The sequence below is a fragment of the Oxyura jamaicensis genome, chromosome 1 (genome assembly GCF_011077185.1).
Source record: "Oxyura jamaicensis isolate SHBP4307 breed ruddy duck chromosome 1, BPBGC_Ojam_1.0, whole genome shotgun sequence".
NCBI lineage: Eukaryota > Metazoa > Chordata > Aves > Anseriformes > Anatidae > Oxyura > Oxyura jamaicensis.
This window is the reverse complement of record NC_048893.1, coordinates 94,385,915-94,408,509: the sequence shown is the minus strand read 5'-3', so window position 1 is coordinate 94,408,509 and position 22,595 is coordinate 94,385,915. Positions and strand designations below refer to the sequence as shown.

General features: G+C 36.8%; 1 protein-coding gene across 4 annotated transcripts in view; it reads right to left on the bottom strand.

Moving 5' to 3' along the window:
* Window positions 1-1,586: 1,586 nt before the first annotated feature.
* EPHA6 (EPH receptor A6) overlaps window positions 1,587-22,595 on the bottom strand; it is a 511,169-nt gene continuing 490,160 nt past the window's right edge. For all 4 annotated transcript variants that reach the window (XM_035315198.1, XM_035315200.1, XM_035315199.1 and 1 more), the window contains 3 exons: window positions 17,348-17,541; window positions 14,881-15,030; window positions 1,587-12,236 (listed from right to left, as the gene is read on the bottom strand). In XM_035315198.1, coding sequence (XP_035171089.1) covers window positions 12,122-12,236; window positions 14,881-15,030; window positions 17,348-17,541 — 459 coding nt within the window. In that variant the 3' untranslated portion in view covers window positions 1,587-12,121. The remainder of the gene's footprint in view (window positions 12,237-14,880; window positions 15,031-17,347; window positions 17,542-22,595) is intronic.

Here is a 22,595-nt window from a genome sequence, read left to right as displayed (position 1 = left end):
GACCCAAATGAGACCCTATGCCGTTAAGCAGAACTTGATGCTGGGAAGACCTGGCATGTTACCCCATCCTTATTTATCACAGATTGGCCAGCTAGCTAAAATAACTCAGTCCCTGTCTCTCCCCTCACTACAACCTGGTGTTGCTAGAATTCCAGATATAAAACATTTCTTTGGGTTTGTGCTTCACTTTTAAATAGAAAGTAAGCAATGAGTGAGGGGTGGACAGTATGGTTCTTCCCAAAAGAGCATCTGTACTGCTCCTTGGCCTGAAGAAGCAATTTCCTTTCACAGAGCTCCATCCCTCATTGCAATAAACCGTAATCTATTTTCACCGATGCTTTCACTCTGCTGTCTTTCCTGCCTCGGGAAGAGGAGCAACAGTGATAGAAATAGCTCTTTGATAGCAGTGTGGACAGTTCTTGCTGCTAAAAATCTTTCTGGTTATAATTCACTTCACATTAAACTTCAAAGATTAAAAATACTGCCAACATTTTGTCTAGTATTTGGCTTTCTAGTTCTCATTGCTGCCTTCATTATTATTAAAGGTTGAGGTAATTGCAGTCATGATTTCGTGATTCTGCTAAACCCAGAAAGGTTCTGACTTAAAGATGAGATTCCCTCATGACGTTGTGAGTCATTAAAGGAAAACCAAGAGGTATAAGTGTCACAATGAAATTCTGAGTTGAAGTACTTTCTAAAAATTAATTGGGTTGCGGGGTAAGTCTGAGTTAGAGGAAAGTTTCATCTCCTACTTTTTATACTGAAACTAGTCTATATGTATGAATTAGTTCTAAAGGCAATCAAGAGGTAAGAATGGCAAAGGTATTTCAGTAGCCAGATCTAAAATGAAATATTAATTCTTTATTATATTCTTCCTGTTAAACTTGATGGTCCTGAGTGAGAAAACACTTTCTATGTAAAATATACAGGGTGTAATGGATTATAGACCTCTGACATTTATTTTCTATTAATCTACACGTGTTTCTGTTGTTTTTTTTTTTTATTGCATACATGCAGTGTTGTCAAAGGAAAGGCTGATTGTAATTTTAAACTTTTTGAGGTATAGTCTGATGATTTTATATGGCACTACTTCGAGAATCAGTCTCATGCCCCGGCATTATTTACGTAATACAGTCAGTTATAAAACAACATTTGTCAGCAAGTTTTGAAAAACACTAGAGAAGGAGTTGCATGGATGAGTGAACCACCGTAAGGAGAGTGAACAGCACTGTAGAATGTTAATAGCAAATTAAAATCTGATTAAAATTCAAATAGCTAGTGTTTCTTAAAAGGGGAGAGAGCTGTCTGGAACTTTTGATGTGTATAGATTTTTTTTTTTTTTCCCCTAATGTTATGAACTGTATGTGCACTTTGAAAAGGCGTTTATTAGAGCATAAATGCTCAGTGGTTAGCACAGAAGAGGTCACTGTGATTAAGCATTCTTTTGCTTGAGAAAAAAAACCAAAACACCAAAAACACAACACCCTGAAGCATCTCAAGTGTTAGAACATATTGCCGGTCCATCTTTATTAGTACACCACCCTGTGTTAAGCAGCTGTTTTTTTTTTCCTTTTTTTTTTTTTTTTCATGATCATGTATGACAGGCTTCTCTGTGTATCATTATGTTAGTAACCTAAGGCAAAACAAACACCATTAACTCAGAAATAACCACCAGTACTGTAACTTTTATTTGCTAATAAATATCTTAATAAACAGGCTTACCCCATCTGTAAGACCTGATAATGCCTCTTAGGAAATCATAGAAAAATAAAATACAATAATAATCAGTAACTTGTACTTTGTACAAAAATCTTATTATGTTGCTCAGCAGGTAGCTTTGCCAAACCCCATATTCTTTCTGCAAAGAGATGGCATATGTAATGCAATTCACCTTAAAAACACCCTAATGTTGAGAGCTGAGCATTCTATTACACTATTAACTTGTAGGCATGCCAGCACGTGAAAATTTACATGGAACATCATATTATCATAGGAATAGAATTTTAAAAAATGATAACACCACTTTTCAGTAAATAAATAACAACTTCACTTCTTATGGAAATTCCCCTTGGGACTGCAGATCAGTATATTAAGCTTTTTATTTCATGGCTATTCCTACAATATTGTTCTAAACCGGTTAAGAGACAGAAAGAAAAAAAATGCACTTGGAGCATATTTGGGAGTTGTACTATAGGAAGAAAGTCATTCTGAGCAGTGAGGCAGTCCCAGGGGGAAAACAACTATACCAGCTATGAAATGTTCAGTCTCTCAGAATTAGTAGATCTTGCTTGCTGTGTGCAGTGCTACACAAATTCAGACCAATGAAGATATAACAGTGCCAAGGTTGCTTTTCCGTGAGATGAATGGCGAGGATTTAGTTACAGGTAGTTGTCATTATTCAAATATATCTTGGTGAGAAGAAAAGAAGCAACTGCAAAACAAGTGTTACCAATCTGGGGTCTTCAAAGGAAAGGTGATTTTCAGAGCACTGATAAGGATATGAGATCTGGGCTGAGGCCACGGTTTGTCTGTAAAATAGTTTGCAAGTATTACAATTATACTGTTACTTTTGAAGCCGTCTACCTTTAAAGTTTTGGCATGGCTGTTTAAATATATAATCTAAAGTGTCTGTCATCAAATAGTTATTCATATATACACATACATTGATAAATTTTATGGCTATGCTAGAACGGCAGACTATGAAGAGCAGTCATATTTGTGTACAATCTAATTTCACAGAAGAGACAGGGATTAAAACCTCTTTAATTCATACACGTTTAAAACCAACACACAGAAATAGAGGCTATCCTGAGAAAACATACCGTCCACATTATATTCCAATATACAAAAAATTAAGCTAGTATTTGAAAGGTAATCAAACATTTTTCTTGTATTTTTTTTTTTCCTGCAAGTGATTTTTTTTTTTTTTAAATGATGAGAAAATTAAAACATTTAACTCCAACTTGATCAATGAAGGTTGCTTTGCTAGAAAATAAATCACTGCCTTTCAGTAAACATGGTTTCACATGATCTTTTTAAGCCTTTTTTTTCCTCGGTAAACTGCAGATGTAATCCTGAGGAGTGCAGAGTATCTGCCATCATTACTGAAGTCAACAGGAGCTGTACCGCACCAAACAAGAGCAAGCCCCCTTTGTTAGCCTCTGGGTTTTCAATCATGGCAGCATCATGTGTGACAAAACTGATACTGTGAGGGAATTTTGACATTGCACCCAAGGCTCTAGGTAAGAACAACACATACTACTGAAGTTCTGACTGAATCCAGTTCCTTCACGAGAGTTAAGCAAGAAACAACTTTTCCCACCCGTATCTGAAATAGCCCTCTACCTTGTGAAGAAAAGTTGGAAGAAATTGCTGCAGAAGAAATAGTATTAAAAATTTTATACTGCCAATTCAAACCTAACTGTTTCTTGGGGAGAGGCTGATACAGAATCATGGCTAAAAGTTTTAAGATGTGGCACGTGTTAGGAATTTTAGAGTAGAAGGTTTTTCTTGAAATATGGAATTAATGAAAGAGTCCAGTAAACAGAACCACTAGGAGGACATTATCTATTTTATTTGCTACTGTGCCTTTCATTAACTGGCAAATCTCAAACCTGACACTGCAATGCACTAGAAGTATGAAACAGAGCTTATTCAAAGAGGAAAATAATCAGCTAGAATTGCTATTATGAAGGGGAGGTCATATTGTATAATGTTGTGTGTTTAGGAAGAAAAGAGAGACAAATCCTACAAGTAAAGGTTGTATTCTCTGTAAGTTCTGCTTGATAGGGAGGGTAGCTTTATCCTGAATTTAAATCCGGGAGTTTGGGGGACTTTCTAAAGAAAAAAACAAAACACAAAGCAATTACATTATGTACTGCAGTATTTCTATTATATGTGTAGTTTGTTTTAAATACTTATTCCAAACTCAGTGGCGGTAACCCATTCCAGATAAAACAACAGTGTAGCAACCACTTTTTGTACCTTGTATGTGCCCACATCGCTGAGGCAGCAGCATTGTCTTTTATGATCAGTGCACCCTCTTTCCCCCAGTTAGAGCAGGCCATCTGTTCTATGCAAATCTTTAGAAACCCTTGATCTAAAACCTACTTCAGTCTGTTGAGATCTTCTTATGGATTTAACTGAATTTGGATTATGCCCCGAATGACCAAGCTACATCTCTACTCAAAACTCTCAACAAAGAAATTAAAACTAGCAAAAAGTTTCAGCAATGCATTTGAATGATAAGACAGCATGTGTCCTAATAAATGTTGGTTCCTTAACAACAAATCAACTGTGACAGTAGTGGGATGCAGAAAGGGAGTATTTATTAGGAGAGCTGAATCCTACGTACTGTATGTATAAAATAGGGCTTCATCCTACTGCCACTGGAGTCGGTAACAAACTGATGAATTTTGGTAACAGCAACACAGTGCCTATTGACACAGAAACATTTAACTCCTCACACAGTTACACCATTGTCCCTGGAATTACTCAATCAAGAAGTTTATTAAAATCCTTCATCAGAATGTGAAACACCTGGTGTTTTAGAGTAGAACCTTCCCAAGACAAAAATGTAATTGTGTAGTTGGCATTTAGTAACTAAAATAATCTATAGATTTGAAACATTGGCTGTATTTTTTGTCTTTTTTTTTTTTCAGCTAATCCTATTGTACATAAAGAAATGGTAAGTTATACAAATCAAAGCATTCACCTTGCTAAAAATACTTGTTTAGCATTTCCTTTTTGCCTCTCAGTCATTGTCAAGTAAAGTTCAGTCTGCAAAAGAGAAAACTGAAAATTCAGTGTGTAAGCCATTATTAAATAGGTATCAGTCCTCTGAAGAAAAAATAGTTCTTCAGTTATGCGTGTAGAAAAGAAAAATGTTGTTTACTGGAAGTTCTAATTTAAATTATGACAATTGTACCTTATTTATTTATTTATTTATTTATTTATTTTCATAAGCTGGACCCTGGAAAACCAGCAAATAGATTTTTTCCAATCACTGCTGTAGAGGACCCTCAGAACATTATGCTGCGATGATACTATGAAAATGCTCCCTATACAGATTCAATGGGCACTTTTTCATAGTTCACAACCAGAAGTAAATATTCCAAAGCAGACTTCCCCCAAATTTGATTTTCCAGGTTACTTTCTAAACACCTGGGGCCCCAGGCATCACACAGTTTGTAATACAGACAGCTAGATCTCTTTGTAATTTGCGAGTTACCAGTCCCAGGGGTTTGGCTTATCTACTGCTCAACATATATGCTGCTTAGCAGTTCTTCACTGAATTGTCAATAATGAGAATTATCAGTATAAAATATTTTATTAACCAGTTTTTAATCAACTTGCTGATATGCATGTTAGAGATGAACATTCCCCCAAACTTGTATGAAACAGTAAGTCCTCTGATAGTATCAGCAAATATGCTGGACTCCAAAGGAAACCATGTGTGTTACTGAAGTTAAAGGACAAAATAATGTTGTTTCATGATGCCTTACAAATATTTTATAGGGGTTTGCATTTGCAAGCACTTTGTGCCCAACTCTTCATGTAAATAGTCCAATTCCTAATCAGCCTTCCTATATGAATTAAGCTGCACAAGCACTGAAATGTTTAAAGATACAGGAGTTTTTGAACATGGCACAGTACATACATTATTTCTGGGACACACATATAGTTACTAACTAGTCAAATACTAAGACACTTAGACATAAGTAAAAAATTTAGACATGGACAAAGCAGAAAACTGTGAAAGCTTGAAATGATTTTGAGACTGAACTCATTAATATATTTTCCATATCTTCAATGTCATGAATTTGCATTTTTTTATTTCAGTTTAATTGCAAAGATATGAAAATTCAGATAATATGCTAAAACTTTCTGGAAGAGAGATATACGTAGGAAATTACTGCAGCAAAGAAAGGTAAGAGATACTGATAGAGAATATTCAAAGAAACATACCAATAGATTTCACAATGTAAATGTGAACTGGTGTTATTTCACATATAAAAGGTGGATTTTTTTTTCAATTTACTCATTTTTTAGCTTCGTGTTCTTTCATTAAGAATTTTATGTTCCTTTCTAAAGTTCAACACATCTTTTTATAGTATATATTGGCATATTATTACTCATATTCCTTTTAAGATTTCCTTCATTTTAACCTCAGAAGAGTCTAAAAATGGCTACTTAAAAGAAAATCACTTATATACTGTTTAAACTCTTTGGTGACATCAGCAGAGGGACTCAACTTTTTTATAGGATGGACAACATCTTACCAAAGATGCCAGCTGATGGACACCTCTTTTCCCCTTTATGATTGTTGATAATTTCTACAGTAATTAGCTGCATGGAAAAGAATCAGTAGAGAAAGATTCAGTGTGGTGGTGGCAGAAGGGTCAGCATCAGGTGACCAGACAGTTTTCTGTAAACTAGTTTGAAAAAGAGAGGCTGTCCATTTCCAGAAAACAAGCCAAGGAAGTTTGGGAGGTACTACACAAATAGAGTGCAGGCTGCTTAAAATTTTAAAAGCCAATGGAGCAGGTCAACCCCATTATCATTATTGGGAGCTATGTAATTAAGTTCTGTATGCTTGGAAAATCTCAGACATTATGATATACATATTTACAATTCTCTATGTACATATCCACACATTTTTTATATCCATTACGTACTCAACATATCCTAGTCCATAATCTGAGGATCTATATACAACCATAGCACTAATGGATGAGCAGTATGCACTACTAAATACGGTATATGATGGCAGAAAATATTTGTGAGCTCTAAATACATGGAACTGTCTTGTGCAAGTTTTTTTTTTTTGTGTGTGTGTGTTAGAGTTCCTTGGCACATAAGGACAGTTCTTTTTTCACTATGGTCTAGTCTTTTTAGATTTCTTTTTCCTTTTCAGTGATGATTCATTCATCTCTCCAGATTTCCAGACCACTGTCATACTCGGTGTTAGCTCAGCCTAACAGATCTTTCTCTTACTCTCAAAATATTACAATAGTACTGTTAATAAAGGAAGAAAATAGATTATTTTTGCCATTTATTCAGGATTCATTACAGTTGGTGAGCAAGGGTATTCTTGAAGAAAACAGTTTAACACAATACAGTGCTCTTCAGCCATGTGCAAATGCTATGATAAATGAAGTATCTCTATTTTAATACTTTTCCTAGAAGATGCAGTAGACTAAAGCCTTTTTACGGTTATTCTGGCTTTTGTTACTCTAAGAGATGTGTTGGACTGGAGTAGAAGTGAGCCCTCCTTCCCCCTCCATGCAGGACATATGCCGAGACAGACTGAGCCCATGAAGGAGTAGTTACAGGTATCCCGTGTTCATAAAAAGAAATTCTCGGCTGCCTGGATGTTCCATGCAGAATCAGTCCATCAGCTCAGTTACAATAGCTAAATACAGGCCTCAATTTGCAGTGGGGCCAGCTGAAATTCAGTAACTGACCTTCACTACAAGTTAAAGTACATTCTGTGCTGCTTTACCTTGGTGTTCGACATAGTCCCACGGGGTTATTCTAACATCAAAATTGCTGTGGTAAATACACTCTTACTAAGTACCTCGACAGTCCCAGCTGTTCCACATAGTAAATCTACTGCATCTGAATAAAGGGCATCTGCGTGTTACTTATGACACACATTTGGGCCATGCATGAATCTGCATTGAAAATGAATTTAATGGAGTCCATGATTAGGTTCATCGTATCTATAAAAATGGAAAATGGATAGTCAGTCTTAAATTACAAAAAAATCAAAGTACTACTGTCTATGAGTCCCATATCAGAATAAACTAGCTAATACTTAAAAGAACTTGAGATGCAGAAGTCTTTGTCAAGAGCAATTAAGTTATCTGAATTCATTGTTTAGTGTACTGTTTGCAGTTACAGGATTGCCTGATCCTGATGTATTAAACCACAGCATGCAGTTAAGCTTTTATTAGACAGGTACTGAATTTATATTCATGGGAAACAAAAAAGGTTACTTAGGTTTAAGAAAAATTTAAATTACATAGCTCAATTCTCTTCCATGCAGTCCCATTGCTTCTCAATAATTCCAAAGAGTATGCAAACAGCTCATGTCAAAGTCGACTAAATCTGCTGTTATTTGTTTAACACCAGCATTACAGATGAGGTCCTCTCTTTTTCAAAGGTTCAGCACAAGGACTAAATACCGTCAATGCATGAGATTCATCTGACTAAATGCAGGTGCCTGTATATGAGCTAGTCATTCTGGTCTCAGGTGCTTCTCTGGCACAATTCATCTCACCCCAAAGTAAGTAACTACATTTGTCAGATGACATTTGTCAGTATGTGAATACTACAAGGCCCAGCTCTCTTCATTGATTAAAACAGAACCTCAGATGACTAGCTCAAATACAAACCTCCAAAATTAGGTGATAAGAATTCCCCTCAGTAGGTCCCAGGGCTCTGACTGACACATGAAGATGGCTTGAGTAAGGATGACTGACATGGTTTCCATCCTGCCCCTCTTGGCTGCATGAACATCCAAGTTTCTTGTCAGTCAAATTTGGAAGCACTGTGGTTGGCAAGTGATGGACAGCTGGGGCAATGCCCTCGTTGACCAAGAGACCCTAATCCAATTCTGTTCAGCAGTCAAGACCCTCACTTAAGCTATCTTTTATAGGCTTAAGTGGTACACAGGTAGTGGTAACAATACAAATAGATGGAGTTTGTTCTAGATAAATATCAGATCTGTGAGAAAAACCTACACATGGATATTACTGTATTATTAGAAATAACTAACTTGGAACTATTTCCTTATGTCCACATTTTAACCCCCCCCCCCCCCCCGCCCCTTTTTATTTTTTATTTTTGGCTTGCACGTCATGCACATTTTATTTTGTGAACTTTCAACAAGTACTTTTCGTCATGAAGCACTGTGCAATGTTGGCCAGATCTTCAAAACCAGCACACTAGATTTGCTTGAATTTGTTAGGTTTGAACTGTAACTGCACACTGCAATATGCAGGATAACTAGAGTAATATTCACTTGAAGAAAGTATCCCCTTTAAAAAAAAAAAAAAAAAAGTAACTTCAATTTCACATATACACTTGTGGCTTGCACAGAATTTGGCTCGCATTTGAGAAACATCACCTGTTTTTTTTCTTGAATATTTTTTTGTTTGCCTTTGTTTTTAAATGAACAAAAAGACACTTAAACAGACAAAATAGTAGCACTTCTCTTTGTGCTGAATAACATGGAAGAGTAGGCTTGGAAGCATAACAAGAGCAAATAAGATGTTTCCAAAATGGAGCAAATGTAAATCTGATCAAAGTAACTACTATAAAAGTGTCATATTGCACCTCCACAACAACAGAAACAAAAGCCATATGAACCCACAAAATCCTGGATATACAATGTTTTTAATAAATATCCACACCAAAAGAATCCCTTCTTCTTTCCTTTATGGTTACCCATACTCTTGTTTATATAAAAAATATATCTGATTAATAAATGTTTTTATATTGTTACTATATTTTTTCTATTGAAAATATATTTTCAGTAGTGTGATAAGTTTGGAAATTAATTTCCATGAAATATATCCAGGTTGTGTGCATGTAACGTACTGCTTTGCATACACACTACCAGGAACGAATAAATGTGCAAAGGAGAATTTAAAAGTGCACGCATATGGTCTGCATTAGTTATGAGTAATTTTGAAACCCCATTGACAAATAACAGATTCATACCTCCTCAGTAATATGTTTACATGTGAGAGAGGCTCCTTCCACAGATGTCATGTTGTTGGCCGTGAAAGCAATGACAAGCAAAACGGAAAACCATAAGAAAGGAAAAGCGAGTTTTAGATTACCCTGTGATGTTACTGTTTTTTAAAAGGTTTCAGGTAAGTATGATTTTCTTTCTGTAAGGGAACCCTTAACAACAGCACAAAAATTCAAATGTAGAATTGGGGCAGAATTTTTTAAGTGACAGTCACAGATAAGAACATTTTTTTTTTTTTCTCCACTAAAGGCCTGTGATCCTGCAAAACACACATGCTAGAACAAACATGCTAGTCCTACTGAGGTCAGTGGGACTACTCACGCTGATACAATTACCTTTGTGGCCAGTATAAGACTGGTAGTGCCCTTCTCTAAAACATGTTTACCAAGTTGACATTGTAGAACACTGGTGAATCCTTATCTTTAGAAAACTTGTTCCTCAGTTAAATCTATTTTTTTTTAATGGAAGAAAGGAAAATTTACTCAGTTCACTATTGTTATCCCATGTAAATTAAGGAAATTATTCCAAAACAAAGTAACAACAGTGAATCAGGCCTAGCATGTCCTACTCTGTGAACCAGTTGGAAGCATAATCTTTTCTGAGTTGCTTTCTGCTTTTCCTTCTTGCCACTGGCATATACCAGCAGCCTTTTTCAGGAGTCAGGAAATACGATTTGATTTACAATCTGCAAATTAAGCAGTAAATATTATTATGATTACATAAATTAGTTAGTTCATTTTGATGTACATATATATTATTACTAATTACTCAAATGCACAATTTAACTGAAAATTTGTAATGCCTAAGTATATTGAAATGCCACATAACTTAAGAATGTCCTCCAAACCATGTATAAATTAACAAAAGCATCTGTACCCCATTTACATGTGACATGCATGTAGATCTGTGTGTGACTTCTCCAGCTTGCAGACATGCCCCAGGCTCTTACTAGCGCATAATCCATGCAAAAGTTTGGAAATGTAGCCCAGCACAAGTGTGTTAATTGTCTGATTAAAACATGAAATCTGTAAGACTTAGAGAGGTACAAATATTATGGTAGGCCTTTGCAGCCATTTTCTTGCATGTAAATATGGCTATTGAAGAGTTAAAGGTAATTATCTTCGATGTCATTTAGATATTTGTACTAAATGAAGATCTGGCCCATGGCAACCAGAACTCCATTTCAGCAGAGTCCGCTTTTCACTTCTAAAAGCAGTTAGAAGTAGACTCAAGGCAACACATTATTACACTGCTGTCCTATGTCTCCTTTTCTGCCTACGTACAATATAATCGAATACCACAGAGCATACTTCCAGCATTAGTCTGTGGCTGTACCACTGCCCTCTATTGGATGATGCTACAGCTGATCTGCTCCTGTGGGATAAGGCATATCACCCCACTGATGGCTGACCCTCAAAGGTCTACTGCCACGTTGAGTTCAAGTCGTGGAGGCCTGCATTTTTGGAACAGAAAACTTTCTGAAGTCTATGTGGCCACAACATAGCTGAAAACCATGTTTTACATGTGGTTATGGAAATATTACAATCAGTTTTCTGGTGACAATTTGCCACAGAGTAGAAGCAAATGCTGAGTATTAAAAAAGGTCTAGGGTGGTGAAGAATACAAAAGATGAATAAATTTTCCAACCTAATCTAAAACTTAAAGCATAAAAAGTGTCGAGTGCTAAAGTAATTCAGAATCAAGGACCTGAAAATTTCAGTCAGATCTCTCACTATCCTCCCAATTATCTACATAATGAAAACTTGCTATATAAAATCATCAGTCATTTCTGCAAACAATACTAGCATTTTGAGGCACTGGCTTACCAGCATTTAAACTATTATAAAGTAATATAACGATAAGACCCATACATTTGGATTTAATTAAGAGATAAAATAAGATATAAATAAATATTTATGTTAAACTTCTTGATTGCACATTTGGTATTGGAAGTTACATGGTCACAGAACATGAAAGAAGTCAAATACGTTTTGATCTACCAGCAAACTCTAAATACATCGATAAAGAAGCCACACCAGGCCAAATAGATTACTACTTTCAAGTGAGTTCATCAAAGTTTCCCAAATACTGTTATACAAAGTTACACATCCATGCTGAGTTATTCATCAATGTGTAGCAAGAGTCTTGCAGTAGGCCAGGATTTTATTGGCAGATAACTGACGGAGGAACTATGCAGTGTGATTAAAAATTCCAGTTTGGAAGCATTAACATAGAAGTACTTTTAGAGTCTAACCAGGAGACTGCAGTTCTTGAAGTTGGGAAGAGCAGAAGGGAAGAATGAGAATATTTTCCATTTTAGAAATGCTGAGGCACAAAACACAGTTGATCCCAGTACTTTCATACATGAAATCCTTTCTCCTGTATGTGCATCATGTGTAACCGCAAAGTCTGTAAACTGCTTACTATTCGTCTCTGGTGTCCAATGAGTACAACTCCAATCCTTCTAATGTCACTGCAAGATAAAAAAATTCATCTTGGATGCAAGTATATAAAAACTCTTTTCCCCAAAGAATATAAACATATGTCAAATTGCTCTACTTAGGGACAGTTTACTTTCCTGAGTGGGACAAACTAGAATGCTGCAGATGTTCAAGTTTTCTGCATTTATCAATTCCAAATTAAAAGGCAAAAAAAAAAAAGAAAAAAAAAAAAGTGCCATTTAAGAATATCCCTCCCAGTTTTCCTTCATCTCATCCAGCTCTCCATCCCAGAGCAGGTGGCACACCTGCAGAGGCTGACTCTGTCGGGGATGAAGTCAACAGCCCTTAGCATCCAGCACAAGCCACCAGTTTGGCTGTCATTTAAACCCCACCTGAAATACACTGAGGAAGATTACAGAGGTGGTGAGGGCAGGAAGCTTTGGTTATGCCCTGTCAATTGTACTAATACTGCAATAGGTCATGGCATTGACATTGCATGTTTAGATATCCTCAAAAATTGCTTTACAATTATAGCTAGTAATGGATCTCATGGGTTGAGGCATGACCCTTACGAGTTCCACATTTGCAGTTCAAGATACCTGGCTCTATCCTGCAGATGAAGAGCCACTAGATAGCAGCAACTGTTATGTACTTAGGCTTAACATCCACATGGGTGATAATATACAGCACTTAAGATCAGCAGGGACTATGCAAAAAATAGTGAGCATTGTAGAAGCCTAGAAGAAGCAGCAAGGAGAATAAACCTTTGCAGGTGGAGTGGTGGTTAGAAATGCAGGAACAATGCATAGCACTTATCAAAAAAGGCCTCATAAAACTCAGAAAGAAGGTAGCAGGCTAAGGGTCAGAAAGGTTATCTGAAGAAAGAAGGCATCTTTCAAAAATCTGAAGTGTTATCTGAAAGAGGAAAGTAGAAAGGACGATAACCTTAAGCAGATTATCGGTAACAACACTGCAAGGCAGACAAAACAAAGGTTCAGGAACAACCAGTCAAAGGCACTTAAAAAATAAAGCTCGTAATAAAACTTTCTGTCAACTCATGGGGTAGAAGAAACCAGTCAGCATGTCTGTAGAGTCTAATTTTAATTGGGAAATAAAAGAGCACTGAAAGACTGACCACTAAACAATTATTTGTGTTGACATTCACCGTGGAAGAGAGTGACTCACAGAGCCAGTTATGGGGGACTTGTCAGAGGATCTGTCTGAAGTGGAAGTGATTGCCAGAAACATTATGGGACAAACTGAAAAAAACAAGCAGCATCTTCAGAACAAGACTGTACTTAGTCAAGAGTTTTAAAGGATCTCAAGGATAAAATAGTGGAAATACTGATAGGGATGTGAGAGAGAGAGATACCAATTCATTCCATTTGCTTAAACATTTCTTAGTGCCTGAGGCACGGAGAGTGGTGACAGACAAAATAAAAAGCTTCCAGAGGAGGTCTGAGGAACTACAGACTTGTGAACCTGTAATCATTAAAGGGAAGAATAGAAACAATAATAAGGAATAAAATTAGTAGATGCCTGGAATAATGATCTACTTGAAGAGTCGCCATGGCTTTTGCAAAGAAAAGTCCTGTTTTATAAAGTTAATTGCTTCCTATGGAGGAGTCAGCATGCATATGGATGAAGGTGATCCACTTGATACACTCTACTTGCATTTCCAAAAGGCTTTAGAGAAGGTTCCTCATCAAAAGTTTATACAGAAAATGAGCTATGTCATAAGAAAGTTTTTCCATGAATAAATAACTGGTTAAAAGATAGGAGCTTAAGAGCAAATTGTCAGTTTTTACAATGGAGTCATCAGTGAAAATCTGCAGGGACCTATGCTGGGATAATGATGAAGATTACCGTTTAACAAATTGGTAAATGGTCTGGAAAAACAGGTGAGCAAAGAGGTGAAAAAGTCAGTTGGTGAGGCTGAATTATTCAGCGTAGCAAAGGAAAGGGCCAGCTGTGAAGAGTTCTAGAATGATCTTCTACGACTGACTGTGCCATAAAACGGTAGATGAAATTCTGTGTAGGTGAACGTAAAGTGATACACGTGGTAGAAAACCAGTTCTAACTTCATGTGTAGAATTCCTGAATCTAAACGGACAATTACCATTGTTAACACAGGTAAGTCCCAGCATCACATAAAAGAGCAGGAATGAATGCAAAGGGAATGGAGAGCAATACAGCTCTCATAGCAATATCATTATGCTTCCGTATTAATTCATAGTTTGTGCAAACCCGTGTTTTCATTTAAAAAACGTAATGAAACTGAAGGTGGCTGAAAAAAGGCAGAAAGGTATGGAACAACTTCCATGTGAGGAATCACTTGGGCTTGATGATGTTCACAGCAAAGTAAGACAACATTTTGCCACTGATTTCAGTGGCCTAGATTTCAGTGGTCCAGATCAAAACTGATTACCCAGGAAACATTTAAGGATGCTCATTGCCTAAGCTTTGCTAGCGCATGGTATGGTCAGAGAATGAACCTCCCAATGTCTAATTACAACTTTATCCTTCATTGTTTTGGTAAAAGCTGTATTTATCTTTTATTAGCCTAGGGATGAAAGGAAATGAAAGCAGTGCTCCACATATCACAATAGTTATGTCACTGCAGCAACCAGACAAATTCAGATCAGTCACTACAGGAACAGTAGATTACATACTTACTCAATGCTCATTCTTGAAACCATATCCAAAGTTGTGAAACCTGCTGCCATGAAGTTATTTTTATACTGACCCATTTTTATGGAGTCCAGCCAATCACTAACTGAAACAAACAAAGGATATTCTGGAACTTCACCAGGTGAATCTGGCATTCTGTAGAAGCAAAACACAAAGGTCACCAAAGCAATATAAAATATGATGTTCGGTTTACTCAGGTAGACATTATTTTTAATAAAAGGCAGAAGGAATGAATGGGAACACTGAGATGTAAAGGTCAGTTCTTAACTGAGGTTCTCTTTAACCCCTTGTCTAAAGCTTACAAATCATGTTAGTGTGCAGAGTTTCACTTCTTTAACAATACATTTTTTTAAAAGCACTGCAACTTAGTAACAAAAAGGAACACACCTATGCCACTGTTCTTATTGTTACCACAGTGTTTGTTTGCAGTTCTTACCCGTTCAGGATGGTAATTGTTTGTAAACACAGTAGTTAAAGTAGGGAGAAAACAAAATTTCATGTGAGATGCAATTTAATAATATTAACATACAGCAAGATGATTTTTACATTTTTTTCCTGTAAAATAATACTAATGGCTTCTTATTGCTATACCATTATGCAATGTGAACACTGTTTGTAGCAGCTACAAAACTAAACCTAAAAAAGCAAGAACATTTTATATCTTTGCTTTTACACAGAACTATATAGCGTAGCAAATAAACATGAAGGAGCTAATTTAGTTGAGTTTCTGTTTCACTTCTTTTCCCTACTGTTGTTGCAACTGAAATGGAAAGATGGAAAAAAAAGCAATCAGGGGACACGTATTTCTAGTGTACCATTCATTGTGTACCATGCTGGTGAGGGCTCACAAAAATTCCACAGACGTTGTACATTTTGTGTGGAGAAACTGTAGCAATAGAATGCAGAAAAGCATACAGCTGTATATAAAAGCTTTACAATAGCCTTTATATATATATATATTCAGCAAAAGCCAGCTAACATCGAGTGATGGAATATAACTTATGTAAAACGTAGGAGGCAACACACCCTAGTATCTTAACATGGGGAGCATCAATCACAAATCTGAGTACATTAAATGCATGGATTTTCTTTCATATCATCAGAATTATACAGAGATGAAGTCTGGAGAACCCTGTGAGGTGCAAGGCTAGATTACAGACCTACAGAGGTCCCTTCCAGTCTGACTTATTCTATGATTGTACAATTCCTATAGCATAACTGCTGATCTTTTAAATTAATAGTAACACAGTGACTATTCAGATTAACTGCATCAAGCACTTCCAAATGAATGGAAAAACTTTCCCAAACAGGTGAGCACAATAAAAGATCAACTGCATGAGTCTTAAAATCTTAGAACCTTAAGTAATGTTTTAAAAAAATAAGTAAAAAATGCATCACTGATGCTCAATAGAGTGACCCATGTACAAGTAACAAGTGATATGCATGTATTTACATGCACATACACATATATGTAAAGCAAGAGGCCACTAAATCTTGTGCATGGACATTAAATCCCACAAGCCACTCTAGTCTGTTGTAGGTGGAATGGCTGTAGCCTACTAGGTATTCCTAGAAACCACTCCCTTCACAGCAATACACCAGCCTCAGGCTTTTCCCTATCTTTCATCCCTTCTCCAAACACTATCATGAATCTTTTATCCCACTGAGGTTCTTAGCAAGACTCACCTGGGCACTGAGAATCCCTTATAAGCCCAGGGGATCTCTGAGAAAACACATTTATCTTAAGTTGTATTTCAGATAATGAGGTCAGCAAGGCTGGCTCTAACTTCACTCATTTCAGTTGCTACCCAGGCACAGCTTAGATTGCTAAGCTTCCAAAAGTTGAAAAGTGCTCAACTATGGCCTTTCCTCTCCTGTGGCTGCATTCATTTCTGTAATATGATTACCAGAAAAAGCTTTGGACAACACCATCAAAAATTTGCTGTACAATGGTAACAGAGTAATCTCTCTTTGGTCACCAGTGCCATTCTTCTGCAGATAACTTTCTGCAGGAAGTTACTCCAAGGCACTTCAGACATTGCTAGAGCACTGTCTGACGGAGGCTGAAGGTATTAAATGGAGAAGAAGAAGAAGAAAAAAAAACAACACAACAAAAAAAATACTACAAAGAGAAAAACACTTAGGAAAAGCACCAAAAAAGTGAACAAAGATTCCCGAAGATTAAAGATAGACAGTGAACAGAGCTCATAAAAAAAAAAAAAAGAAAGAAAATTGCCCATTGTAATTTTCATGGCTTGAGAAAAAAGGTCCTTTTGCAACAGCGCGTCAAGAATAAAACAAACCTCAAAAGGGGCTCAACGTTATTTGAAACCCCCATAACACTGTCAATTCAGAACTTTGGCACTCTCTCCCACTCCTACGTCATACTCTAAAACATCTAATGATGGCCACCATGGCATATTCAAGGGGAAAGTGCTGAAAATGTTCTTACACAAGTACATCCTCCACTAGGGTATGAAGGGTGCTTGGATTGCGGATCAGTTTGTCTAGGAAGCTGACGATATCACTGAATTTTGGACGGTGGTTTCTCTCCTTTTGCCAGCAGTGAAGCATTAGTTGGTGAAGAGAAGCCGGGCAGCCCATGGGAGCTGGAAGCCTGTAACCTTCTTCAATAGACAGGATAACCTGAAGAAATAACAAGTATAAGATTACAGGGCATTACAGTTAAATGCTGAAAAGACAGTGTAAAACTGAAAATTAGATACCAGTGATAACAATGGTACAGCCACCCTCGCTTATGCATTGCTGGAGCTTCACTCAGAAAATCAGGGCTAGCAGGAGTGTGACTGATGCTCTCCTACAGAGAGCATAGATGGGCTCAAGAAGAGCATAAATCATGAAAGTACGCCCCATGATGCATGGGAAATATTTTTTGGGGATATGAAACAGTGGACACTTTTTTAGACTCTGACCATCCAAGAAAGGAGGGGGAAAGAACTAGTAAACATCATTTTTTCTTCCACCTGCAGGTTGATGGAATGAATGGAGTCACAGGGCCACAAAACTAACCTCAAATGGCCTCTGCATACCGGGATGCTCTAATATTTGCATCTTGACAACATGTTGCACTACAAATGCACATTGGAGCATCCCACAAATTTACTTGTTGATCATATGCTTCTACTGGTCTTAGAGTACAACTAATTCAGTCAACGTCTCACACAGAATTACAACAAAGCACAACATTATTTTGCACAGCCTTTCTAAAAAAAAACTGAACATCCAAGCTGTTTATGACAAAATAAAATAAAATAATAAAAAAAATAAAATTCTGGTTTATATTATATACCCTAAAGTGAGTGAAACTTTCAGATTCAGTAGACGTGGGAAAACATTGGATTTAGAAAGAAACTGATTTGATGTTATAGATAAAGGACATGCATGAAAAATTACATTTGATTGGAAGCTTATTTTTAGTAACACCGATAATAAATAATATTGTCTGAAATGACATGAACAGCACAATAGGAAGTAGCAAAACTAGGTAAGGTCCATGAAAACTTGGTAGGATTTTCTACCTAAGTTTAAAAACCAAGAGGAAAGCTCACTAGATTCTGGAATGAATGATGGTAGCAGTGGGGATGTTGACAGAAATGACAGAATTGTGCTTTCTTGTACGTAAAAGAATGGAAAGATAATATACAGTTGATCAAAAACAAAGCTAAGAAAAAAGCAACCCTACCACACGCATATAACCTTCCACAGAAAAATCTAACTAATGCTAAATGTTCTTTAAAGTACGCGTGATTGTACACAATATTTATAATAATACAGCGTACTTATGAGAAACATACCTACTGCATTTATACCCACTCTGCTTTAAGGAGACATTTATCATTTTCACGCAGATGTATGTACATGCTGCAGACATATTAATGCAGCTGGAAGGGGGAACATTAAGCTATTTACAGCAAAGCAATGTTTTATAGCACTAGCTGTAGCTTCAATATATTCAGTCTCATTATCCTGGAATATATCCTCCTTTTTTTTTTTTTTTTGAATTTTGAATTAATGTTGTTGGCTCTGTTTAGCAATGCCTAATGCTTATGCTGCAAGCATTATGCAAATAAATAACAGTAATGAAGCCCCATTAGGACCTCAGATCCCCTTTATGGCATGGCAGAGAATGGAACAAGAATCTTGTTACTGTACACAGTGGGGTGCCTGAGTTTTCTAAAATGAGGTGACTTGATCCTACAGTATACAGCCCCCTTGCACCCTGGCAGAAACACATAATGCATGACAAATGTGTTTCAACACCATGGGGAATTGGATTTCTATGGATAAATTTCAAAGCCATCAGTGGCAGCCCTCAGGAGGACAGACCACTCAAAAGGCAGTATAATTTGCCACAGAGATCTCCGAATTTTATGCACCTGTGAGTGCATACAGATTGCACGCATACAGATGGGGATAGCCACGCACATACGGCGGTGACATCTACCGGTAAATTATAGGTCAATATGATAATGCTTCCAACTGCCTTCCTGGCCACTTATCTTCCTGGGATTTACCTCAACGCTTTAAAAGCTGGGTTGCCAAAATGGCTGCACTTGGAAAAAATACCATCAGGCTGCCAGGGAAATATCTCCTCCAAGCCCTTACCTCCTACCATGGGAAATGTTCTCAGACACTCCCGTTACAGACTCAGGGTGGGTGAAATTCAATCCCCCATGCATGAAACGTTATTCACAAAACTGCCAATAATCTAGTATCTCGAGCAGCCTGTCAGACATGGCTTCATAAAACCTAGCTGCCTATTATACTACGGGGTATAGCTGAGGTGTTACTTGTCATTGAAGCTGCAATCTTCTGCAGCCCAGAAATGCAGATATCATAGTCTTTACATTTAACTCTACCCATTGCAAATGATGAATTTCTGAAATGTTTTCTGTTTTTAAGGGAGAGGAAAAGCTTCTCTTCTTTTATTGGACATGTAGTATTTACTTGACACAACAATGGAGAGCTGAAGAGGTTTTTCTGAAATAAATTATTCAGGAAAAAAGCAAATGCAGCCACAATTTTGCAGACATTGTATTTTCTCTGACACACTTCTATTTCATGATGTCTTTGAAAAAGAAGTTATAGCCCATTTTGTTTCCTCTCTTGTTCAAAAGGAACATTTCAGTATAAAGGGAAATGCCAGCTGTTACTGGGATAATTATAATTTCTCATTGATACAAGAATGTTTTAAAAATAAACTGCAAATATTGCTCATTAGTATCCCTGTGAGGCAGGCATTATTTTTAGAGTTGAAGAAGTAGAGTAGATGTGATGAGAGGTGGCAAATTCTGCAGTGGGAGTCGTGTGTCAAGGGAAGAACTGGAGCTTTTAAATTCAGTATTCTCTACTCACTTTGCTACTTGCATATCACCTGTTTCTGAACAGAGGAATTAAGATATCCAATCAACTAAGAGGAGGAGAAGCATTAAATTTTTCTGGGCAATATATAAATTATTTAGTATGCAAAGATTATATATTTTAATATATTTTAAATGCATTTTTCCTCAACAGCTTCAAGGTTGAAGCAGCACCACATTAATCATGAAGGGGGCTAAATGTCTCTATCTACGAGAAGGATATAGCAGAAGCTCTAGTAATCAGTGTAAATCTTTCCACATTAGCAAATCTATGCCCCATCAAGTTCAGCCTGAAAGAATATGAACATGAGCTTAGTTTCAGTACATACCAAGCCCTAAGTCTGCTAACAAAATGGCTGATTACTGCTCTCTTGTTCTGGTTTTGTGATGAATGCTTGATGGATGTGAAAAGTAGTAAAACATTCCGTACTGCAATCAAACACGGAGAAAAAAAGCTTTAGGTTTCTTTTCAGTGATGAGGATGTTTAAAACTCACTAGTAGGTCTTGTGGGTCAGCATTAAGGTGAGTAAAATGGGCAGGCTGTGTTTTTACAAGTAAATCTTTCTGTCAAGTGAGAATATAAAATATATGGGAAAGGGAGTATTTTTAAAGTTAACTAATTATTTCTGTGTTTCTAAATGCATAGACTTTTATGTTTATAAAGGGGAACGTTCTTTTTATATATTTTTGTACACAGATGATATCAATCATTGGAGTTCGTTAAATATGTTTTATGATTTTTGTCTGATGCTAGAGGCGGTTGTAAAGGTTGAAGACTAAGTTAATATTGCATATTAATTATCCAAAAATATCTGAAAATGCTTATGGACTACAACATACAATTTATATATTCTTTAGTTTAAAAATAATTTCAAATTGGCAAAAAAATGGTATCTGAAAACAAAGCTGTAATCTTTCTGGTAGTTTCATTATTAACAGTAATACAGAATTTGCTTTTGAAAGCTAACTGACAGATTTTTTAATGAGACAGAGGCAGAACAAAGCCCAGAGGGATGTTGTCCCTGTGCCCTGCTGACATCCGAAAAATCTACCAGGAGAGAGAGGCAGCTGCTCACACCTCATGGTACAGAGCCAATCCCAGGTGCCTGCCAAGTGTTTTCATATCTCTGGATTCAAAGAAAGTTTGAGGGTAAGTTATTATTACTAGTATAGGAAACTGTCATCAGAGTAGGGACTTTTATTCTGTTTGCTACAGTAGTTTTCTTGCCTATTGACTACAATCCATTAAATATTCTTTTTCTTTTGGAATACTGTAGTTCTGCAACATGCAATAATTTATACAATGGCCTCTAACAGGTGTCCCAGTAGACTTCACTCACAGCTGTTCTACAAACCAAATGCATGGGAAATAAATCTTCCTTTCCTCACACGAACATTAGCAAGCCAGGCTCTTAGCACAATCTGTTCATCAGTACACTAGTTTCCTTGGAAAGTTCAATATCTTAGCTAATGTTTATTAATTAAGCAATAAGACATGGCAGACTGTGCGGCAGCCCTAATTAATGGATACCTCTGGTGCCTGCCACACATCTAAGAAGTGCATTAATCAGCACCAACACAGGTCTGAAGTGACTTACCACAATAATAAAATGGTTATTTACTTAAACAAGAACATTTCTCAAAGCTAATAACATTTCAAGCCTCTACATTATACCGTGTACAGTATTAAAAAATTTATGAGAGACATTTTCAAACTCAGTTGCCTAAAGTTCAACTTCCAAATTCCTGCTTAGGAATATGAATAGAGGATGCCTGATCTGCAAAGTTGTTGAGTGTCTCTGGCTTGCACTGCCCCGGTGGCTATGTATGAACAGCTGCAGTCTGAAAATCAGATGGGGCTTATTGAGGTGACAGGTATCAGTTTTACACTTCTCTTTGCATGAGCTTGGACACTTTGCTACCTGTGCGGGTTCCTGGTGCTTTCATTACTGTGATCGAGGGGTTGCACAGGGTAGAAGCAGGCCCTTGGTAGAAGCAGTTCAGCCCCACTGCTTGTCTGACTGAAGGTGTGTTCATGAGGCAAGGAGGCACCAGACAATGCTGAACTGTCTTCTCTTACTATTTCCTTCTGTTGGGTGGGGACCGATGTATTGTTTGTTATCATGTAAGAAGTGAATGCTTAACTGACAGCTGCTTCCACTAAAAACACAACTTAGGATGGATCAAAAAAAGTGAACTAATTTCCCAAAGTAATAAGAAAAGCAATTTACAAGATGGTATGTGAAAAAATACTCCAGACCTGTGGAGTTTTTATGTGGAAAACTACTTCTGGTTCTCAACAAAAATCCATCCTGTTC